The 18,489-nt window shown below is 54.2% G+C and overlaps 1 protein-coding gene across 2 annotated transcripts in view; it reads left to right on the top strand.

The window, feature by feature from the left end:
- KCNT1 (potassium sodium-activated channel subfamily T member 1) overlaps positions 1–18,489 on the top strand; it is a 50,491-nt gene that overhangs the window by 19,648 nt on the left and 12,354 nt on the right. The window contains exons 1-8 of one of the 2 annotated variants that reach the window (XM_065737380.1): positions 6,351–6,702; positions 12,924–12,965; positions 15,722–15,801; positions 16,350–16,449; positions 17,314–17,370; positions 17,785–17,833; positions 17,968–18,027; positions 18,333–18,407. In XM_065737380.1, coding sequence (XP_065593452.1) covers positions 6,554–6,702; positions 12,924–12,965; positions 15,722–15,801; positions 16,350–16,449; positions 17,314–17,370; positions 17,785–17,833; positions 17,968–18,027; positions 18,333–18,407 — 612 coding nt within the window. In that variant the 5' untranslated portion in view covers positions 6,351–6,553. Of the gene's footprint in view, positions 1–6,350; positions 6,703–12,923; positions 12,966–15,721; positions 15,802–16,349; positions 16,450–17,313; positions 17,371–17,784; positions 17,834–17,967; positions 18,028–18,332; positions 18,408–18,489 lie in introns of those variants that run through there. The other variant, XM_065737378.1, reaches the window with a different exon arrangement.

Raw genomic sequence — 18,489 nt, forward strand, 5'->3', positions numbered from 1 at the left:
TGCTCTGGCAGTTTTCACCTGGCACCGCCTGTTAGGAAAGTGTGGGGCCGCACTGCTTCGCTCCTGCGCGTGCAAAGCACACCGCGGACAGAGGAGCCCGGAGCTGGCGGCTCTGCGGGGATCTTTATTCAGCATCCCTTCGTGTCTGCTCTATTTCTTCTGCCGACAGCCTCTGCTGGTTCTGCAGCTTTCATGCTCGGCGCTGACGAGCCACACTTAGGGAGGTAAAAATGGGTTTGCAAAGGCTGCGATGACAGTTCTGGGATTCGGCGCACGCAGCGCTCACGGCCCCGCGTTACATAAATGCGGCTCTGCGGGCACCGCGGCGGAGGGGCAGGGCTGAGGGATGGGGCAGGGGACAAAGGACAGGGGACAAAGAGCTGGGGACAAAGGGCAGGGGACATTCCCCGCGCCGTCACGGAGCCGCACTGCACGGCCGCGCGGTGCTGGAGATGCTGTCCCCTGTTCTGCATGGGAACGTTTTGGGATTGGCAGCGCTGGAGATGTTAATGCAGGGAAGTGGGGAAGGGAAATCAAAGGCTGTTCTGCCACCAGATGCACCGTCTCCCTCTGGGCTTGCAGCCTGCCTGCGTGCTCTCAGCGTTTTCTTACTTTCCATAATTTTCCCATTTGTCTCCAGCAGCCCGGCTCTTCAAAGGCTCTCTTCTATTTCCAGCTCTCTTGCCGCTGCTATAAATGCTCTCCTCCATGTTTTCTAAACGCTCCTTCTTCCCTGAAGCCGCAGTGCTCCAGTTTATATCAGCACTCTCTAAAGCTCAGCAGACACTGTGCTGCCAGGTAGTGGCTCCGTGAAACTGCTCTGGGGGCTCTGCAGCTGCCAAAGGAGCGAAGAGGGAATGAATTGCAGCCAGCCATACCCATGCCATACAAACCCCCCGGGCGCCTTTGGGTGCCCGCTGTCCGGGATGGGAGCAGGTGGCTGAAGGTTTTGGTGGCTGCAGAAGGATGTGTAGCCCCTTGTGCTCTGCTCCAGGCTCACAACCATTGTGTTTCTCTGCACCCCGAGCCCAGTGAAACAGGATCTGGCCCCGTGGGTTGGGCTTGGGGTGGCTCCCTTCCCCAAGGATGCGGCCACGGGGCATTGTCTGCAGTGGATGTGCCCCAGTGTGGTTTCCTGAATCCACTTCTCTGCTGCTTTTGGCCGTAGCCACTGAGCTGTGCTGCCATCCCAGCAGCTGCTGTGACGACAGAAATCCCTGTGGTTCGTGAACTTTTCCTGAAATGCTTTTAATGACAGCTTAATAACAACACTTAGCACTTTGTACAGAGCGTCTCAGCCCTGGTGCTTTAATGCTTTGCTGAGAAGGGTAAGTACCATTATCCCCCATACTCACAGGGAGGGGGAATAGCTGGATTTTATTTGTGAGAATAATTATAACAAGTGGAATTAATCAAATTTTCATATGAATGGCGTTGCTTTTTAAAAGACAAAGGTCAGGAAAGCATCTCATGTACAGAGGAGAGCGTGTGGTGTTGTAGGTCCACCCAACTGCCTCTCAGGGAGCAACGTGAGGTCCCGTTGTGCATAGAAATCAAGCCTGACAAGCAGTGCCTGGAGAGACCAGAAACAAGAGAAGGTGATCTCAAGGCAGGGCACACACTGATAGTGTGCTGTGTGTTGGTGAGCAGGCACTGTTTTTGCCCTGATCCCACTGTTGCTTACCTTTCTGCTTGCTCCCAGCCTTGGCACTCGCAGCTCCTGGCACCGAGCAGCCTGGTGATGCACTGTGCAGTGGCTCTGGGATAAGAGCTGGTTTCTTGGGCTCCAGGAGTCCACGACCTGAGTGATGCTGTGGAAAGACACGGTGGATTCAGTTTCCTTCCCTCATCCCCAGCCTGCTGGGCTCTCCCCTGTTCAGAGCACAGCCTCACAGGGGATTTCTTCAGACCCAGGAAAACAGGGTTTGTTACGGCTGGGTCCTCTCAGTGTGATGGCAATGCAAATGCAGAGTTATAATTCCTCAGTGCACTGCAAATGCGGGGAAAGTGCTGCTGAAGTGCTTTGTGCTGTCACCGCCCTGCTGCATGCTGGTCTGCTCATGGGGATGCCAAGTCAAGGATTCACCTTAAATAAACCAAAGTCCTGGGAAACCCCCCCAGCACCTCTGCACTCTGCTGCTCCATGTTGAGGGGACAGCAGCAGAGGGGCAGTGGCAGTGGGGGTGCAGAGTGCTGTGTAATGCAGCCAGCTCCTGCCTCCTCACCCAGAAAGCTCTCCATCCCCGTGTGCCTTGCCCTGCTGATGGCAACAAGCTGGAGGGAGGTTCTTAAACTGATCGAAACGAGCTCTATTTTCTAAGCCTATTAGCGTGGACATCCTTGCTGTCTGGAGCGGGTTCCCGGGCATCTCATGTACATTCCAGCATCTCTGCAGTTCTGAAGGAATCGTTTTATTGATGTTGCATTTCCGACTATAAGAAGAGCTGAAGCTCTTTGGCTTTGCCTTTACCAGGAAGTGCAACTCCACCTACTGCCGGATAGAGAGAAATCTGGACGGGGGATCTGTCTCTGTGCTGGCGTGGTGCTGGTGAGCTGCTGGGGGCTCCCGGGGAGGTGCTGGGCTCCCTGCCCGCAGGAGGAGGAGTGCTGGCACCCCAAGGGGATGGAAGGGATGCGTCCTATGCAGAGGGAGAAAAGGATGCATCAACACTTGTCTTTTTTTCCTTTTTTTCCTTTTTTTCCTTTTTTTCCTTTTTTTCCTTTTTTTTTTGCCATTTTTTTCCCTCCTTGACGAATTTGTTTGAACCAAACCAAAAGAAAAAATATTCCAGCGAGGAAGCAAAAGCTCAGTCCTGTGCGGTTTTAATTCCCCTTTGGAACATGAGAAAAACTGGTAAGCGGAGTAAAACAGAATCTCAAAACCTCCTCTGAAAGGCTGACGTTTGCAGGGGGCTGTTGAAGAGAGGGGGCTGGAGGTGGAGCGGAGCAATGCTGCTCTGTGCATCCCCCAATTGTGGGTGCAACTGGTGCTGCTGCACTCACCCCAACCCCGGCAACCCTGAGAGGTCGACCCAAGGGTTTGGAAAGCTGTTTGCAAACAGCCTGGTGGGGTTGTAGGGCATCCCCTGGTGACTGAAGAGCAGGTCTGACCCATGTCTGCTTCTTGATAATTGCTTCAGCAAATGGCGTGGCTGCAGAAGTTGGTGGTGGCCGTCCATGTGTTGGTAGTGCTCTGAAGTTTACCCAGGTGCTGATGCTGTGCTGTTAAATTTGTAGGGCCCTTGAAATGCAGTTAGCGCTGCGTCTGCTGAGGAGTTTGCAGTGCTGGTAGAGTGACGTGGAGCCCCACTTTCCTTTGGGGCAGGGCACAGAGAGGTAGCATGGACAGGCAGCTCCACAGCCCGTGGGGTTTGCTGGGGGTACGATGAGAGCTGGATGGATCCCTCAGCCCCGTTGGTGTCTCAGTAGTCTCTGTTGAGATTCTGGTGCAGCTCTGAGTGTGGAGGCGATGAACAAAACGTGCACTCCTTTTGTTACATCGCACGGCTGCCTGAAGCTCCTCCATGCAGAGTTGATGCTGCTCATGAGGACTTTTCAAGGCTCTGGAAGGTGTTTCTTACACAAAGCTCTGTGTGCTGATGCTTCTGGGGCCGATCTCAGCATCGTGGGTTGATTTGCTGGAAGAATTTGAAAAAATAGCCCTGCTTCATTGAGTGCTTATAGTGGGGTTTGTCGTGCTTTATTATTAATAAGTTTGGATCAGCATGTAAAAGGAATTTTGTCAGCTGGGACTGAAAGCTACCTAGATAAAATGGAAATATTCCATGCTGCAGGTGCAGTGGATTCAGTTAAGACCAATGAAAAATCCGCTTTGTTCTAAATCATATTTTCAGAAAGATTATTACAACAGCAGTGGCTGCTGAGCAATCCCGAGCCATTTCTCTACCGCCCCTCCCTCCCCAGCACAGCGATGGTCTCTGCGTAATGCAGGCTCTGAAAATGAGAAATCAGCAGTTTGTAATGGGTTCTCAAACTAAAATTAAACACAGCTTTCCTGGCTTGCAGCCAGAAGTTTGACACCCGTTTAGCAGCCAAATATTTCTGGGCCAGAGCAATTCCTGTTCGGACTCTGAAGTCACGGAGGTTGCGTTCTGCCGGCCTTCGTTCCCTGCACTCCTGAGGAGGATGCTGTGCCTGCACGAGGGATTTGCTGCTCTCGTTTGCCTTCTTGCACTGTGAGTGGACCGTGTCAGTGTGATGCTTCAGGTTACGCTTTGCAGCCATTGCTCTTTCTAGGAACATGGGACTTCCCAGCATGAGCGAGCCTCCTGGACACACTCATCGTGTGTGGAGTGATGCATTTTGGCTGCTGCATTGGTTGAGTTCCGGGTAAGCATATGACAGCCATAAAATGACATCACCAGCACTGGGGATCTGCAATTAGTCTTAAATGCATTTTGCTGAGTAACAGCCCTTTGCTCTGAGCTGCAGCAGAGCTGCTTTGCCCACGCGGTGCAAGCAGCCCCTTGCCCTCTTACAGCCAGCAATGTGCTCCACCAACATCCGCCATCTCAGAGCTTCTTTTTGCTTTTTTTCCTTGTGAAAACCTGGCTTCTGGCTTCAGCACCAGGCGACCTCTTTTCTCCCTTGGAAGGGAAATGCCTGGTAAAACCAGTGGCCCTGCACACAGTTTCTTGTGACCTGCCTTGGATCGCTCCCCTCTCTTCTGTCTTTGTGCCTTGGTTTGTGCTCAGGTGCTCCCATAGGAGGTGTCATCACGTACAGGCTCCCACACGTGGGAACTGAGTTTCTCCAAGGATTACTTTGTGCATTTTTTGTCACGTGCTGTACAACAGAAGTACAATGGTAGAATTTCCATTTTCTATTAAAACTCCCCAAGCCTTTCCCTAATACCAACCTCAGTGCTGCTGCTTGATGGTATTACTGCTGAGATCATGATTTTTGTGCAAGCCACTTTGCTCTTCAAACTTCTCCCCTGAAATTAATATTATTCTGGAATTAGGAATATGATATGAGTTAGCATTTGTGAATCGCTTCCCATGGGAGAGAGCTGGCTGCCCCAGCCCCGGTGGTGATTGTCCATCAGGGCTCCTCAGGCATGGGGCTGGTCCACGGGGCTGGTGGCAGGGATTACAGGCAGGCATGGGAATGATGCCCCGGGCTGTGCAGATCCAGAGCAATAACTGGAGACGAGGCTGAAGCGAAGCATGGAGCAGAGAGGAATGGCTCTGTTAGGAAACAAATGTATTGAGCCGATGAATCATTTTGAGGCAAAAGGAGAAATTAATTGTGAACAAAAAGCTGGCACACTGGTAAATGGGCTGTGGGTTTTTATCTGTCTAACGTTTCAAAATGCTGCAGTGAAGTATGTCTTATGGTGAAACCCCATTAAGAAATAACACTCTGAGTAGGGAAACATGATTTTGTTAACAGGGAAACGGGGGCTTGGTTTCTTTTCCTAGATCAGCTGTGGGGTGGTTTTGGGGTGCTCCATGAGCCGGTGTTGGGATGCTGTTGGGCTGGTTGAGGGCAGTTGGTGGGGTGGTTTGGGGGCACTCCCTGGGGCGGTGCCGGCTGCCTCTGTCCGTGGTGCTGAGCCGCCGTTCCGTCGCCCCTCGGGTCCCCATGTGCTCTGGCATCGCCGCATCCCACTGCAAATGTTCCTCCTTGGGCACTGCCATCGGACACGAGCAGAGCAGCCGCGGGTTGGCAGCATCCCCAGAGAGAGGTGGGGTGCACGGCCCCATCCTTCGGTCCCACCCGCGCTGGGGGACTCGTGGAGTTATCTTCTGCTTGGGGCTCCCTTGGCCGTGATGAATTCCTTGTTCTGTTTGACACCTGGACTAATGGATGCCACGAGCGTTGGGGGAACAGCAGCTTGTGTGCTCACCTGAAGCAGCGAGGCTGGGCGGTGAAGGGATGGGCTGTTTTGGTGTGGCCAGGTGGGAAGAGACAGAGCCCTGGGCGGCGATGGCAGCTCAGAGAGAGGCAGCAACGAGTTCCCCTCTGCTCAGTTTGCAACGTGTGCATTCAGGAGGAGGACCTTGATCTGCTGCTTTGTGTCCGTGAGCCAAGCGTGCTGAGTCTGTTCCCTGGCATTCGGTCCGCACGCTGCTCTTTACACAGAGCGATAAGATGAAATAGCTTCCTCCCCCTCATGTCTCTACTGAAAACACAGGGATGGGGAAAAAATAATCCCTCATCCCCTGCTCTGCTTGTGGTGATAAGCATAATGCAAGCATTTGTTTTTTTAAAGGAGGCAGCCAAGACAATCACTATTTACTGAACAAAGCCGTTTTGGAGATTTCTGCATGGTGAAGGTTTTCTTAGTCATTTTGCACCAAATCCGTTGCAGCAGCAAGGCCACAGAGTTTGCCTTGACTCCCCTCACTACCAAAATAAATGTGCAGGGCAGGATTGTTCCACTGAGCAACAGTGAGTGGGGAGAGAGGAGAAGGAAGGAGATGGTACGTGCCGACAGCTCTAAACTGAATGCAGTGAGGATTGCTATGTACGGGAGAGTTCAGGGGGGAAACAGGAGGAAGTCACAGAGGCAGCCCAGGCTCTCAGGATGGCGAGAGCCAAGCTGAAGAATTCCCCTTCAGAGAGCAACTCACACGTGAAAACTGTCCCACCAGCAACAACAGAAGATGTCCGTGGGGTGAGCCCCTTGCTGCCAGCACGGAGGATGGGCTCCTTGGGGAGCGATGTCGGACAGAGGTACTGCGGGGCTGCAGTGGTGCGTGGGCTTGGGAAGCGGGGGGGGGGGATGCTCTCTCTTTTAAAGAGGGAATGGATTTGTGTCACCGAGAGCTGGAGGGGTGGTGGGTGAAATCCTTCTGATAAGCTGTGTGTGGAAGAGCCACCCCAGCTCTGAAGTTGCATTATGAAACAGATAGCTGGAGCAGAAGGAAACCACTGCCTTTGAATTTTTTATAAGTATTCCTTGATTTTTTTTTTCTTTTTTTTTTTTTTTTGCCAAAAGCATGTCTGAATGGCAGCCCTGAGACTGTAGGGCTGCTACATGATGCTGCTAACTTGTGCTGCTCCTGCTCTGTGCAGTACGAGACCAAAGCCTATTTCCACCGCTGGCTCCACGGTGCGCACTGTACATAAGCACCATGTTTGCAATGATGTTTGATCCCCCTTCTGAGGAATGATTTATTTACAACTGCAAAAAAAAAAAAAAAAAAGGAAAAAGAAAAAGAAAAGCCTGCCCTAGGAAATGCTGCATCCTCTTTCTGCAAGCTCACAGCTGACAGGCATAGAGGAAGAATGTGCTGTTTTTCAGGAGGATGGCAACGGTTTCACGCTGCACCGTGCTTCAGAAGAAGCTAGACCTCTTCATTAAGAAGAGGAGACATGTCAGTAGTTCAGTTCTGGTTCTGTTTATTTTCTTTCTCTCATCTCTTCAGCATTTCAGCCCATCCGTGCTCCCTTCCCTCTCAGCAAAATCTGCCTCACCTGTGCCTGTGTGCTGTGTAATCTCCTAGGATGCGATTTGGTGCTGCTTCTAGCTCTGGTTTCCAGCGCATATTAGCACAGTAGGAAAGCTTCTGCTTGTGGGGAATTTTACTTGTCTGGCTCCAGGCTGGCAGGAATTCACTGCCTCAGCATCGGGATCTCCACGCAGCTCCTGGGTGGGCTGGGGGAGCACGGGCAGCAGGCACAGCTGAGCAGTGTGGTGCCCATGGAAGGGCTGAGGAGGAGATGTGCAGAGGGCACGTGCTTTGGTCTCTGGGTCAGGGAGTCCCAGTGTGCCCCCAGAGCTCAGGTCTCCGTGTGGTGAGTGATGGCACTGTGGTTGGTCTTGCAGCAGGCAGATGCTTGGATCTCAGGAGTTGTTGCCTTCCGATTTCATGAGCTGGGGCTTACGGGTGTGGAAGGCTGCAGATGTATGGGAAGCTGCACGTGGGCATTGGGCAGATACACTGGAACTGCATCCCTGAGCCTTGTGGGGTGTCATCACACTTTGCCGAGCAGTCTACATCTCTACTCCCAGGACAGATTGGTTTGCTCAGGTTTTATGACTCATTTTCAGAAAGATTGATCCACTCTGGAGTCTGAACTGCGCTGCTGGCAGAACCCTGGGGAGTGTTCACTTCCTTCCCTCCACCTCCCAGGCACTGCTGGTGTCCCCTCAGCACACCCAGAGGTGCTGGGGCTGAGGAGAGGCTCATAGCTGTGGCCAGGGGGCTCCTCCAAACCCATCCCAACCTGCTGGGGAGGAGCATGCAGGAGGGGCTTGGTGGGCTCAGCACAGGAACAGGAGCTCTGTCCCCAGGGCTGGCCCCTGTGTCCCTTGGCAGAGACTGTGGCACGAGGAGAGGTGCTGGAAGGCAGGGATGGATCCGGGGCTGCGGGGAGCAATGTCCAAAAGCCACAGAGCTGCAGTTGTTAGTGGACCTGGGCCAGAAGGCTGAGAGCGCGAAGCACAGCGGGCGCCTCCGGGCTGCAGATAATGCACGATTGAACCCAGTTCCCTGGGATTCACTGGAATTTCATGGGTTTTGCTGCAGTCCTGCTGTAAGGAGCTGGGGGCTGCTGGCGGGAGGTGGAGAAGTTCCTGGCAGCACTCTGCACTGCTCCCAGAGCTCCGTGAGCCGCCCGCAGAGCCTCAGTGCTACGAGTGCTGTGCTCCCCTCCGTGATGGAGTTGGTGATAACAACGGTTGGTGTGCTTGTACTTCATTGCCTATGCAAGAGACAAAGGAGGGAAGATTGCTTTGAAATTATGGATAGCATGTCAGAGATGCTTTGTCTCCTCCGGAGCCAGACAAGCAGCATTACCACGTTAGCAGTAATGGTTGTTGCTGGGACTTTGGGGTGAGATGTGAGGTGATGGTGGAAGCAGATGCTGTGTTACAGGATGTTCCCAGGGATGCAAATCAGTTCTCTAGGCGGCTGAAACCAGTGAAGTTTATTCTCACCTACTTTATTTGCCTTTTACTCTGTCTCTTAGTCACTGCAGCATCTCAGGGCTTTTAGTGGCTCTCGGTTTCAGCAGGAGAACAGCTTTGCTGTGGTCTGGAAGTGACCGAGGAGCCCTGCAGCTCTGCACAGCAGGAGGCTGCATGATGCTCGTGGCTGCCCTCCACCACACTCCAAAGGGAGCAAGCTAGGAGGAGCTCACTCCCGTAGGAGGGGGAGATGGTGCTGGGGGAGGACTTCGGGAGGGAAAGGTGTTGAAGTGGTACAAATCACAGCAAAGTCGATTTCTGAGCTGAGCTCTCCGTGGAGCACTGCAGTGGTGCAGGGTGAGGGCTATGTTTGAGAGGAAGCTGCTGGCAGTGTGGACGTGTAAATATCTGTGCTCAGATCTCACTTCAGGGGCTGTTGGTCTCTCACCGGACGTGTGGATGTTCTGTTGTGTTCTTAGTTAAAAAAAAAAAAAAAAAGCAAAACCTAAAAAACAAAACAAAACCCTCCCAAAAACATTTTTACAAGATAATCGTGTCCTGTTTATGCAGCTTAGCTAGGAAGCAGGGGAGTTTCTGGCCAATCTGTGTCTGGAGGCAAACTGATATTCTTAAGGGACAGCAAACATCCCCGTAATGGATCTGGGTTTGAAGATTCTGGGGTGAAGGAGGGCTGGGGGCAAGGCTGGCAGCACAGCCTGTCCTTCCCAGAGCCTGGGATCACTCCCTACAAACTGGAGGGGTACAGCCAGCCCTGAGCAATGGGAACCAGATCCTTCAATGGATCTGTGGTCTGACCCAGGGCGAGCTGCTCTCCCACTGCTTTGGGAGCTGCAGGAGCAGGAATTGGGGCTGCAGGTCCAGGAGTGCTGCCATGTGAAACCTCAGAGTGCTGAGATGGTTTGGTGGAGAACACCGGAGTTGTGAACTTGTTAAGGTTGGAAGGGATGGCTGGAGGAGCCTCTTTCTCAGAGCAGGATGAACTTTGAAGTTAGGTGAGGTTAGGTCAGGTTGACTGGGGTCAGTCCCCCTAAGCTTTGAGAATCTCCCGTGGTGGAGCTTTCCCCACCTCTCTGCATGCCTCTTGCAGAGCTTCATCACTATGAGGGCAAATATTTGGATGTGTGCTTGCAGCCTGATGCTCAGACTCACAGTCTGCTCTGAGCCCTGGCACCGCTGGAGCCACTGTTGGGGTTGCTGTGTTTGGGTTGCTCAGGGTTGGTCTCCGTGGCAATCCCAGGTGCATGTTCTACCTGCAGCTGAACACTGAACTCACTGGGATGGGGTCAATGAGCCGAGAGCAATGTTTTTGCACATTTCCTTCGTGCAGCACAGAGCTGCGGTGCTGCAGGCTGTGCTGCTGCCAGCTGTAATGAAGATGGCCTGAAAAGATTCCCAGCTCATTCCCCAGGGCTTTACTTAGGAGATAGGGAGGGATTTACTCTACAGAGGTGCAGTGGGGACTTTTGTCCGCGCTGGGAGCAGGGCACCCCATGTCACCAGGTTCCCTCCTGCAGGGTTTGCTCAGGTTTTGATCCCGTGCATGCATTCCCTACCCTGCAGACCCCCCCTGCTCAGCAGGGAGCTGCCCCCTCCCGCTCCATGCCCTACATCGGTGCTGAGCTGCAGGTGCCAAGCATCAGGAGCCCACGCTCCAAACGTGCTCCTGTGTTTTAGCCCTGCTTATTTTCAGTCCTTCACCCCCATCTCAGCCCGGTGGTGTGTGGGGCTTCAGCATCGCTCCCATGGAGGGAGTTGATACGTGAGCCATGCACTCCTGCAAGGTAAGGACAGGCAGTGCACACGGCCTAATGGGCTGCGTGTGTGGCACTGCACCGTTTCCAAACCCCAACCCCTCCCTCAGGTCCCCATCCCTCGGCTCTGAGCACACTGTGAGGAGTGGGGCTGCCCCATCCTCTCCTGCACGCGCCGTTGGCCAGACACTGCCTGTGCCGCTCGCTTCTCCCTCTTTGATGCTCTTTCTCCCCCTCTTTACTTTCCTTTTTTGTCTCCTCCCATCTGTCCTTCTCACATCAGGCTATTTTTGTGGATGAGTTTCTCACTGTCAATATGGTAAGAACCGTGGTGCAGCTCTTGTCTTCGCGGATGTGCGCCGCTTTGGAGAGCCTTCCCCAGCAGCCGCCCCTCCTGGTGAGCTCTGCCCCTCTGCTGTGCCCCATGCCCTCCCCATGAGCACAGACCCACTGGGATCGGGGCCTCCTCCAGCCCCAGGTACTCCAGCCTGGTGGGCAGTGACTGAGCACCCCAAAGTGCAGTGCTGAGTGTGCCCTGGTGGTTCCAGGGCCCCCCCAGTTGAGGCAGAGATTGTTTGCTTCAACTGAACAGGAAGCACACAGCCAGAAGTGAATTTTAACCCCTTAACTGACCAAAATGCCTCCCAGAAAAAGACAGAACAGCAGAGAGAGGCAGCAGATAGGGGCACGGTTGGGGTGTGCAGCCTGAGTTGGGTGGAGGGGGCTGTGCAGTGCAGCGTGGGTGGGCAGGTATGTACTCTTGTACATAAGCAAGCCTCATTAGTTGCCTTTTGTTCTAATAATAAACCTGCCATTGTGTCTTCCCCTTAGAAGAAAGCCCTACCCTTTGTCAGGGGCTGCAGCTTGCAGATGTCAGAGCTGTCTGCAGTTGTGAAGTTTCTTTTCTTTTCTGTGCTTCTCCTTGCTCAGTGTCTTTGCTGCTCTGCACTGCAGGAAGTCAGCAGCCTGGCTGCTCCCTTTATCACATCCCAGGATGGCCCCTCTAAGCCCTCACCCACAGGGCACATCCCTTCCTCCTGCCCAGCTCTGTGCCTGCAGAAGCGGTGCTGTGTCTGTGGGTTCCCTTACTCATCCTTCCCCCTGCAGGACACATGCCCTTGTGTAGTGAATGGAACCCACCAACTTTAAAAACTTGTTGGTGTCTTGAAAACAACCCTTTCCCAGTCAAGAATTGAAGTGGATTTTAGTTTTCTTCAGTGGCAGCAAACTGGAGGAGCTGGGAACACCGGGGCTGCCCATCCCCCAGCGCTCTCATTGCGGGGTCTTTTGGGGCTGCAGCCCCATCCCCCACAGCTGCATGGCGAGCAGAGCACAGGGGACCATGCAGTGCAGGGCCCCATGGCAGCTGGTGTGCAGGGCTGTGTCTGCAGGAGCTCTGTTCACTCCATCCTCTCACCTCCAGCCACCAGCTGCTGTGAATTAGGAGAAAACCAAATCATTCGCTGTTTCTTGCTCATAATGTGTCCATGAGGCACGGATGGTTCCTGTGAAAAGCCAAGTGCAAGCAGGGGCCTTGGGCAGTGCCCGCTGCTGGGGTTAATCCCATTTTCTGCAGGGATTGGGGTTGGCTGGCAGCAAATGGAGCCACAGGGAAGCTGCTCTGATCGCTGGGGGGATGGGGGATGAGTTAGCTTTCTGTTGGAGTTGGGTTTCAATTGAAATGGGAATATATTGCTGTTATATGGTTTGAAATCTTTCAGACTCCTCTGTGCCCGTGCTGGCACTGAGACCAGGGAGCACCAGGAGATGCCAGCGTGAAGACATGCAGTGCTGGGGTGGGCTGGGGCTGCCCCAGAGCCTTCCCTCTGCATCCCACCGCCTCCCATAACATTGACACCCCTCGTACCCTCATCCTTCCTTCTGTTTTTATCATTTGCATTTTTATGGCCATCAGTCGTGAGTACAGAATGAGCTCTCCAAAGGTGCACGTGGTTCCTAGGAGCACCCCGAGCAGCACCTTGCAGGACGTAATTTCTTGGCAGAAAGTGTGAAATCGAATTCGAGTCGGAGCAGCCTGTGAGGCTCATCAAAGAAAAACCCCCCAAAAAGCATAGAGAAAATCCCCAACAGCAGAAAGAAACACGCTTGTGTGGAGCTGAGCCCTCAGGAGGGGCACCACAAAGCATCTCTGGGTGCCCAAGGAGGGGATGTCACTGTGGCAGCACGGGTCCCCGGGGCTCGGTGCCAGCCCTGCTGGTCCCCACGCTGTCCCACACCGCCCTCACCTCCTGTGATGCTCTCACCCGTAGGCCCCACGCAGAGGATTTCAGCGTGGATTCCTCCTTCTCGCAGTAAGTGCTGTGCATGTGTGCATGCGGTGCCGGGAGTGGTTCCCAGCATGGGGAGTGAACCCGTGCTTGGCTCCGTGGGGAAGGAGCCAGGTCCTTGCAGCTAATTGGTGATTGCCCATCAGCGCTGAGCTCCGTGCGCAGGCTCTAATTAAACAATCCGGACTCGTCAGCAGAAGCAATTATCAGAGCCGATTCCTGAGTGTCAATCTCCAATGTTGCAAAACAAAGAAGGCAAACCGAACGCAGCATGTCGTTCTATTGCTTCTCCTCCTCCTGGATTTTCACCTTTTTCATTACTGAGAGCAGCGGTGTGGCCGTGGGGCGGTGCAGACCGATTGCAGCCGGAGGATGAGCACCCCATGTGCTCATTTCAGATCCGATGGAGTTTTGCTGCCAGGGCTGAACCACGCGGGTGTTGTTGTGACACAGAGCCCCCTTCCTCCTCCTCTTCCTCCCCTTCCTCCTCCTCCCAGCTATTCTCCAATTACTGCTGGTGGGGCTCAGGGGCAGCACACACCATCCTTTTTGCTCTGACAGGCGCTCAGTTCTGTGGATGTGCCACAGTGTGTGCACAGACCCACACCCGCTCCCCTTCCCGTCCCTGTCCATCTGTCCCCTGCTCCCAGCTGCCAGCACCATGGCCATCTCCAGACCCCGCCCCAGGGCAGTGCTGGCAGTGGGCTGCAGAGATGTCTCCATTCTTTCTGAAGCTCTCTGTCTCACTTGCATCCCGCTTCCCGCTGGGGGAGATGGAATGAGACATTTCCCAGGATGAGAGCACTGTTTCCTGGCCAACTGCAGTGGGAGCGCAGGGATTGGAGGTGCAGAGAGCTGCCAATGGGTTTTCCTCTCTTTCCAATGCTACGTTTATTTGGTGATACATTTCTCGTGGTGAAATATTTCAGTCCGTATGAAATAAGGCCAAAGCATCCTGGGCACGTGAGCCTCTCTGGGAGTGGTGTTTGTGCTGCAGAGTGGGGCTGAGCTTGGGTAGATCTCTGCACTTTTTGGAACAAATTAATGTGTCTTTTTTTTTTGGGGTGGAGAGCTCATCATCTTAGAACAAATTGCCTCTAGTCTTAGATTAACAAAGCACAATAAATTGCCGAGTAAAGCAAATGGAATTGCTCAGGCATTATGGAGTACATAACAGCAGGAATTACATTTCCAAGCAAAGGTTTGGGACTAAACCCATAGCTCTATGTGTATCAGGGCAGCTGGGCTGAGGGCACAACTGCCCTGGGGGGGAGGTGCCCTGGGCTGGGGGTGGTGGGGCTCAGGGGCAGCAGGGACACAGCCAGGGCTCTCTGTGGGCATGCTGAGTTGCAGTTTCAGTTAAATGCTTGACAGGGATGTGCTGGAGGTGGGCAGATCTCCTGGCTGGGAAGGGGGAAGGGTTTGTTTTGTGTATTCTGACAGCTGCTGGTGGTAAATGAGCATTCCTATGCTATGGGATTTGGCCAATGCTGTGCAAGGAGGTGCTGCTCCTGCCCTGTCCCTCCTGCAGCTTCTCCCCAAGCCCTATTCCGGCTGATTTCCACGTGTTTCTTCTCCCCGTTGCCACTCTAACTGCTGAGTGTATGGTCGACGTGTCCCCGGAGGAGAGCTCTGTCACCAACATTCCTTTCTATCCATCACTGTATGTTTCCATAGCCCTCAGGTGGTGCCATACTGACAGACTCACGCTGCTGCTGTCCCCCGCTCCAAGGGGATGTGTGGGGGCTCCTGGGTTCCCAACCCAGGCTTGGCTCTGCTCACAGCCACCCTGAGGCCGGAGGGATGTGCTTGCTAACTAAAACCTTTAAATCTCATATAAAAACCGTTATCCCAGCTATCTAGCCCGAGGCGGTGGTTTCCTCTCCGCACATTTCCCTTTGGTACAGGAGAGGCTTTGCAAAGTGCAAACTCAGCTTTGCAACCTGACAAGCAGCTCCCGATGGGATGCATGCTGGCTGCCAAACACCAGCACTGCGGGGTGGGGGCTGAAGGGGGGTCCTCTGAGCAACCCCCGAGCTTTGTTTACGGCTCCTCTGTGTGAGTGCAGCAGCTGCCACCCCATCAATCACAGCTCGGAGCGTGTCTGGATGCAGGCAGTGCCACGTCGGGGGAAACCCTGCGGGGGGGATGTGGTGTGTGCCTGGTCCTGGCTGAGGAGGAGGTCTCGATGGCTGTGTCAGCAGTTAAGGGAAATAGTAATGAGAACAGCGTTGACAGGACTTAGCAGCTACAGTGGAATAGGAGAAAGGGCTGAATCCTTGCACTTGACTCTGCTATTGTCTGTAGCAGTCAGAGCAGACTCTGTCTTGAAGAGAACATAAATCAGTGAGCGATCCCCGCCGGGCTGCAGGCAGTGGTGTGGTTCTTAGCCTTGCCTCTGCCAATGATAGACTGATCCCAACTTTGTGGGCATGTGAGATGCAGCAGTGGGGAGACGTCCTGCTTGGGGCCAAGGTGAGTGGTTGTCCCCCCCAGCTCAGACCTACGCTGGGAGGAGTGCCAGGTGGCACTCACCGTCCCACTGCCACTGACTGCAGCGGCTCCGGGCATGGGGTGAAGCTCAGGGCTGGCAGCTCCTGGCTGCTTCTGGAATGGCCAACGCAGTATCTTAGCAACATGGGGAATTTTCCTCCTTTTAGATCAGATCTGGTTTTTAGCAGCTTGGCTGCTCAGCATCGCTGCGGTGTGGGCCGGGCTGGGCACTGCTGGCTCCTGTCCACGTCCCGCGCTCACCGTCCCCACGGGTGCTTTCCCCACAGGGTGCAGGTGGAGTTCTATGTCAATGAGAACACCTTCAAGGAGCGCCTGAAGCTCTTCTTCATCAAAAACCAGAGATCGAGTGAGTGCTCGCTGCCCACGCGGCGCTGGGGGCAAGGAGCCATTGCCATCTGCTGGCAATTGTCCCCGGCTGTCCCCAGGATGTGCCAATCCCCGTGCCCTGTCCCCATGCAGAGCCCTCAGCCCTTGCTTTGCCTTTGGCCCTGCAGGTCAGCCACCCTCTGCCCAGCATTGCTGGGAGCTGTTTTCCCATTAGCTGTGCGGGGGGAGCCCACTCAGAAGTGTCATTCATTCCTCCCCCTGCATCCCATTGCCTTGTTAGCCAATGGGAGCATGGCACAGCGGAGTGCCCGCAGGGAACTCCTTAATGGAAATGTGATGAATTTCTCACTTGGAATTTGAGTAATAATGCAATGCTGGGGAGGAGGCAGCCCCCCCACTCAGCCCGTGCTAGGGCTGCTAAGGATGAGAGGGAACGGGATGTGGGGTCCTGGGTGAAGCATGCATGCTCCGGGGATGGCTGTGCGGGGGGTGCCCCTATGTGGAACCCTACAGAGGTGTCCCCTCTCCTCTGTACCTGTGGGGCCATGCCTGCACTGCCTGCTGCAGGTCTGAGGATCCGGCTGTTCAACTTCTCCCTGAAGCTGCTCACCTGCCTGCTCTACATCGTGCGTGTGCTGCTCGACAACCCCGAGGAGGGCATCGGCTGGTGAGTGCCACCACCCCACCTTGGAGCCCAGGACACTCACACTGTGGGGTACACAGACACCTTCGCAGCACAGTGGGAGGTTTTTGTCACTCCACCTTCTCCTTTTCCACGCCAGCAGTTGGTCTAGTGATAATTGTCACTGCTCGTGGACTTTGCACGATGCGTGGGGCAACGGCTGTGGAGAAATTCAGGGCTGTGGTCTTTTTTAAATGTGACCTCTGATTTGTAAGAGAGGTGACAGGGACGTCTGAAGGAGTGCCATCCTGAGGGCTGTGGGTGAGCTCCCAAGGGCTGTGGGGCCGTGTCCCACCTGGGCTGCATGGCCAGGTGTGACCTCCGCCTTCAGCACAGTGCCCGATGAGTGCTGTCCTAGTGCCCTTGAAAACACTTCAGCTAAATCCCATTCAAGTATTTGGGAGGGAAACACATTTTGCCATTTAGATCCCTGAGGTGACAGACGATCACACGCAGCAGCTTTGCTCTGGGTTTTGGTGTAAGCCTATTTTTACTGTGTCCTTGCTTTGCTTATTGCACATACAGATGTTTTTTTCAAAGGGTCAGGACTTGCCGTGAGAATTAGCAGTTTAATTTTCTCTTTGTAAAAGTGGCAGATCCGTTGCCCCAAAGCATTTCCCAAACAGCTGAGTGCGAGCTGCTGGTGGAGGGTTAAGATCCTCCAGAAAGCACAGGGATGTGGGGACCTGCAAGTCCAAACCTATGGGATGTTGTGCTAGGGCCTCTCCTAGCACCATGGGAGACAGTTTCCCATGAGCTGGGGAGCCAAACTCACACCCCTCATCCACCCCTCTGTCCCCCTGCCATCCCGCTGACTGCTCTCCCCTGGTCTGTGTGTCTGTTGCCCAGCTGGGAATGTGAGAAGCAGAACTACACACTCTTCAATCAGTCCACCAAGATCAACTGGTGAGCGGTGGGAAGCTCAGTGTGGGGCCCAGCTCTGCTCGGGGTGGTGGGGATGGGGTGATGGGCATGGAGCCTTCAGTGGGGGCTGCTGGGTGGGATGGGAGCTGGACTGGTGCCCTGTTGGTACCTCTGGGGACATATATCCACTTGTGCATGGTTCGAGTACCACATCATTGCCCCTTGAGATGTGGGATGAGCCAAAAGGAGACCTTCCCAGCCCCAGCAATCGTTCTGGGGCTCCCATCCACCTCTGTGAGCACTGGGGATGGTCAGAGCTGGCTTCAGGCTCTGCATGGGGCAGTGCCAGCAGTAATTCTGCCATGGGGAGGACATCAGAGGTGGCCTCAGGCTGGCGGTCAGCAGGAAGGAAAAGGAGCTTCTGTGGTTTGGATCCTCATGGGACATTCTTTGCAGGTCACACATCTTCTGGGTGGACAGAAAGCTGCCACTGTGGGCTGTCCAGGTGAGCGTGGGGCTGAACAGCAGTTCCTGGGGCAGGGAAAGATGGGTGCAGGGAATCCAGTCGAGGCTTCAGTGTACAACAGTCACAGGTGCTGCTGCAGAGCCCTGAGCAGCTCTCCCCATCTGTGCCCACAGGTCAGCATCGCCCTGATCAGCTTTCTGGAGACCATGCTGCTCATCTATCTCAGCTACAAGGTGCGCTCCCCCGCCCTGAGCACCTGGGGCAGAACAGGGGTCTGTGCCCATTGCTGCCCTCAGTCCTTGCACTGGGCATTGCCATCCCCAGTTTCATCACCCCCACTGACCGAGGTGCCGGGGGGGGGGGGAACGATTTGGGAAGTTTTGCTGCCGGCACCTCATCCCATCAGCAAAGTGCAGCATCACTCTGGCTGCACCACATCCTTCCCCGCATCGCAGGGCTGGGGCACCGGGGGCATGTAATTGGCCTTTGGCACACTTTCAAGTCTTTTAATTAATTATTCTTACTTCTAAATTTTCAGGGGAACATCTGGGAACAGATTTTCCGCATCTCTTTCATCCTTGAGATGATCAACACGGTGCCCTTCATTATCACGGTGCGTGTTCCCCGATGGCATTTTGAAGCAGCTTTAAGTTTAATACAGTGCTGCAGTGGTGAAATAAAGAGAACCACCAGAT

This window comes from Cyrtonyx montezumae, unplaced genomic scaffold (assembly GCF_038088225.1).
Source record: "Cyrtonyx montezumae isolate F1298 unplaced genomic scaffold, pur_monq_1.0 scaffold_20, whole genome shotgun sequence".
NCBI classification, from domain to species: domain Eukaryota; kingdom Metazoa; phylum Chordata; class Aves; order Galliformes; family Odontophoridae; genus Cyrtonyx; species Cyrtonyx montezumae.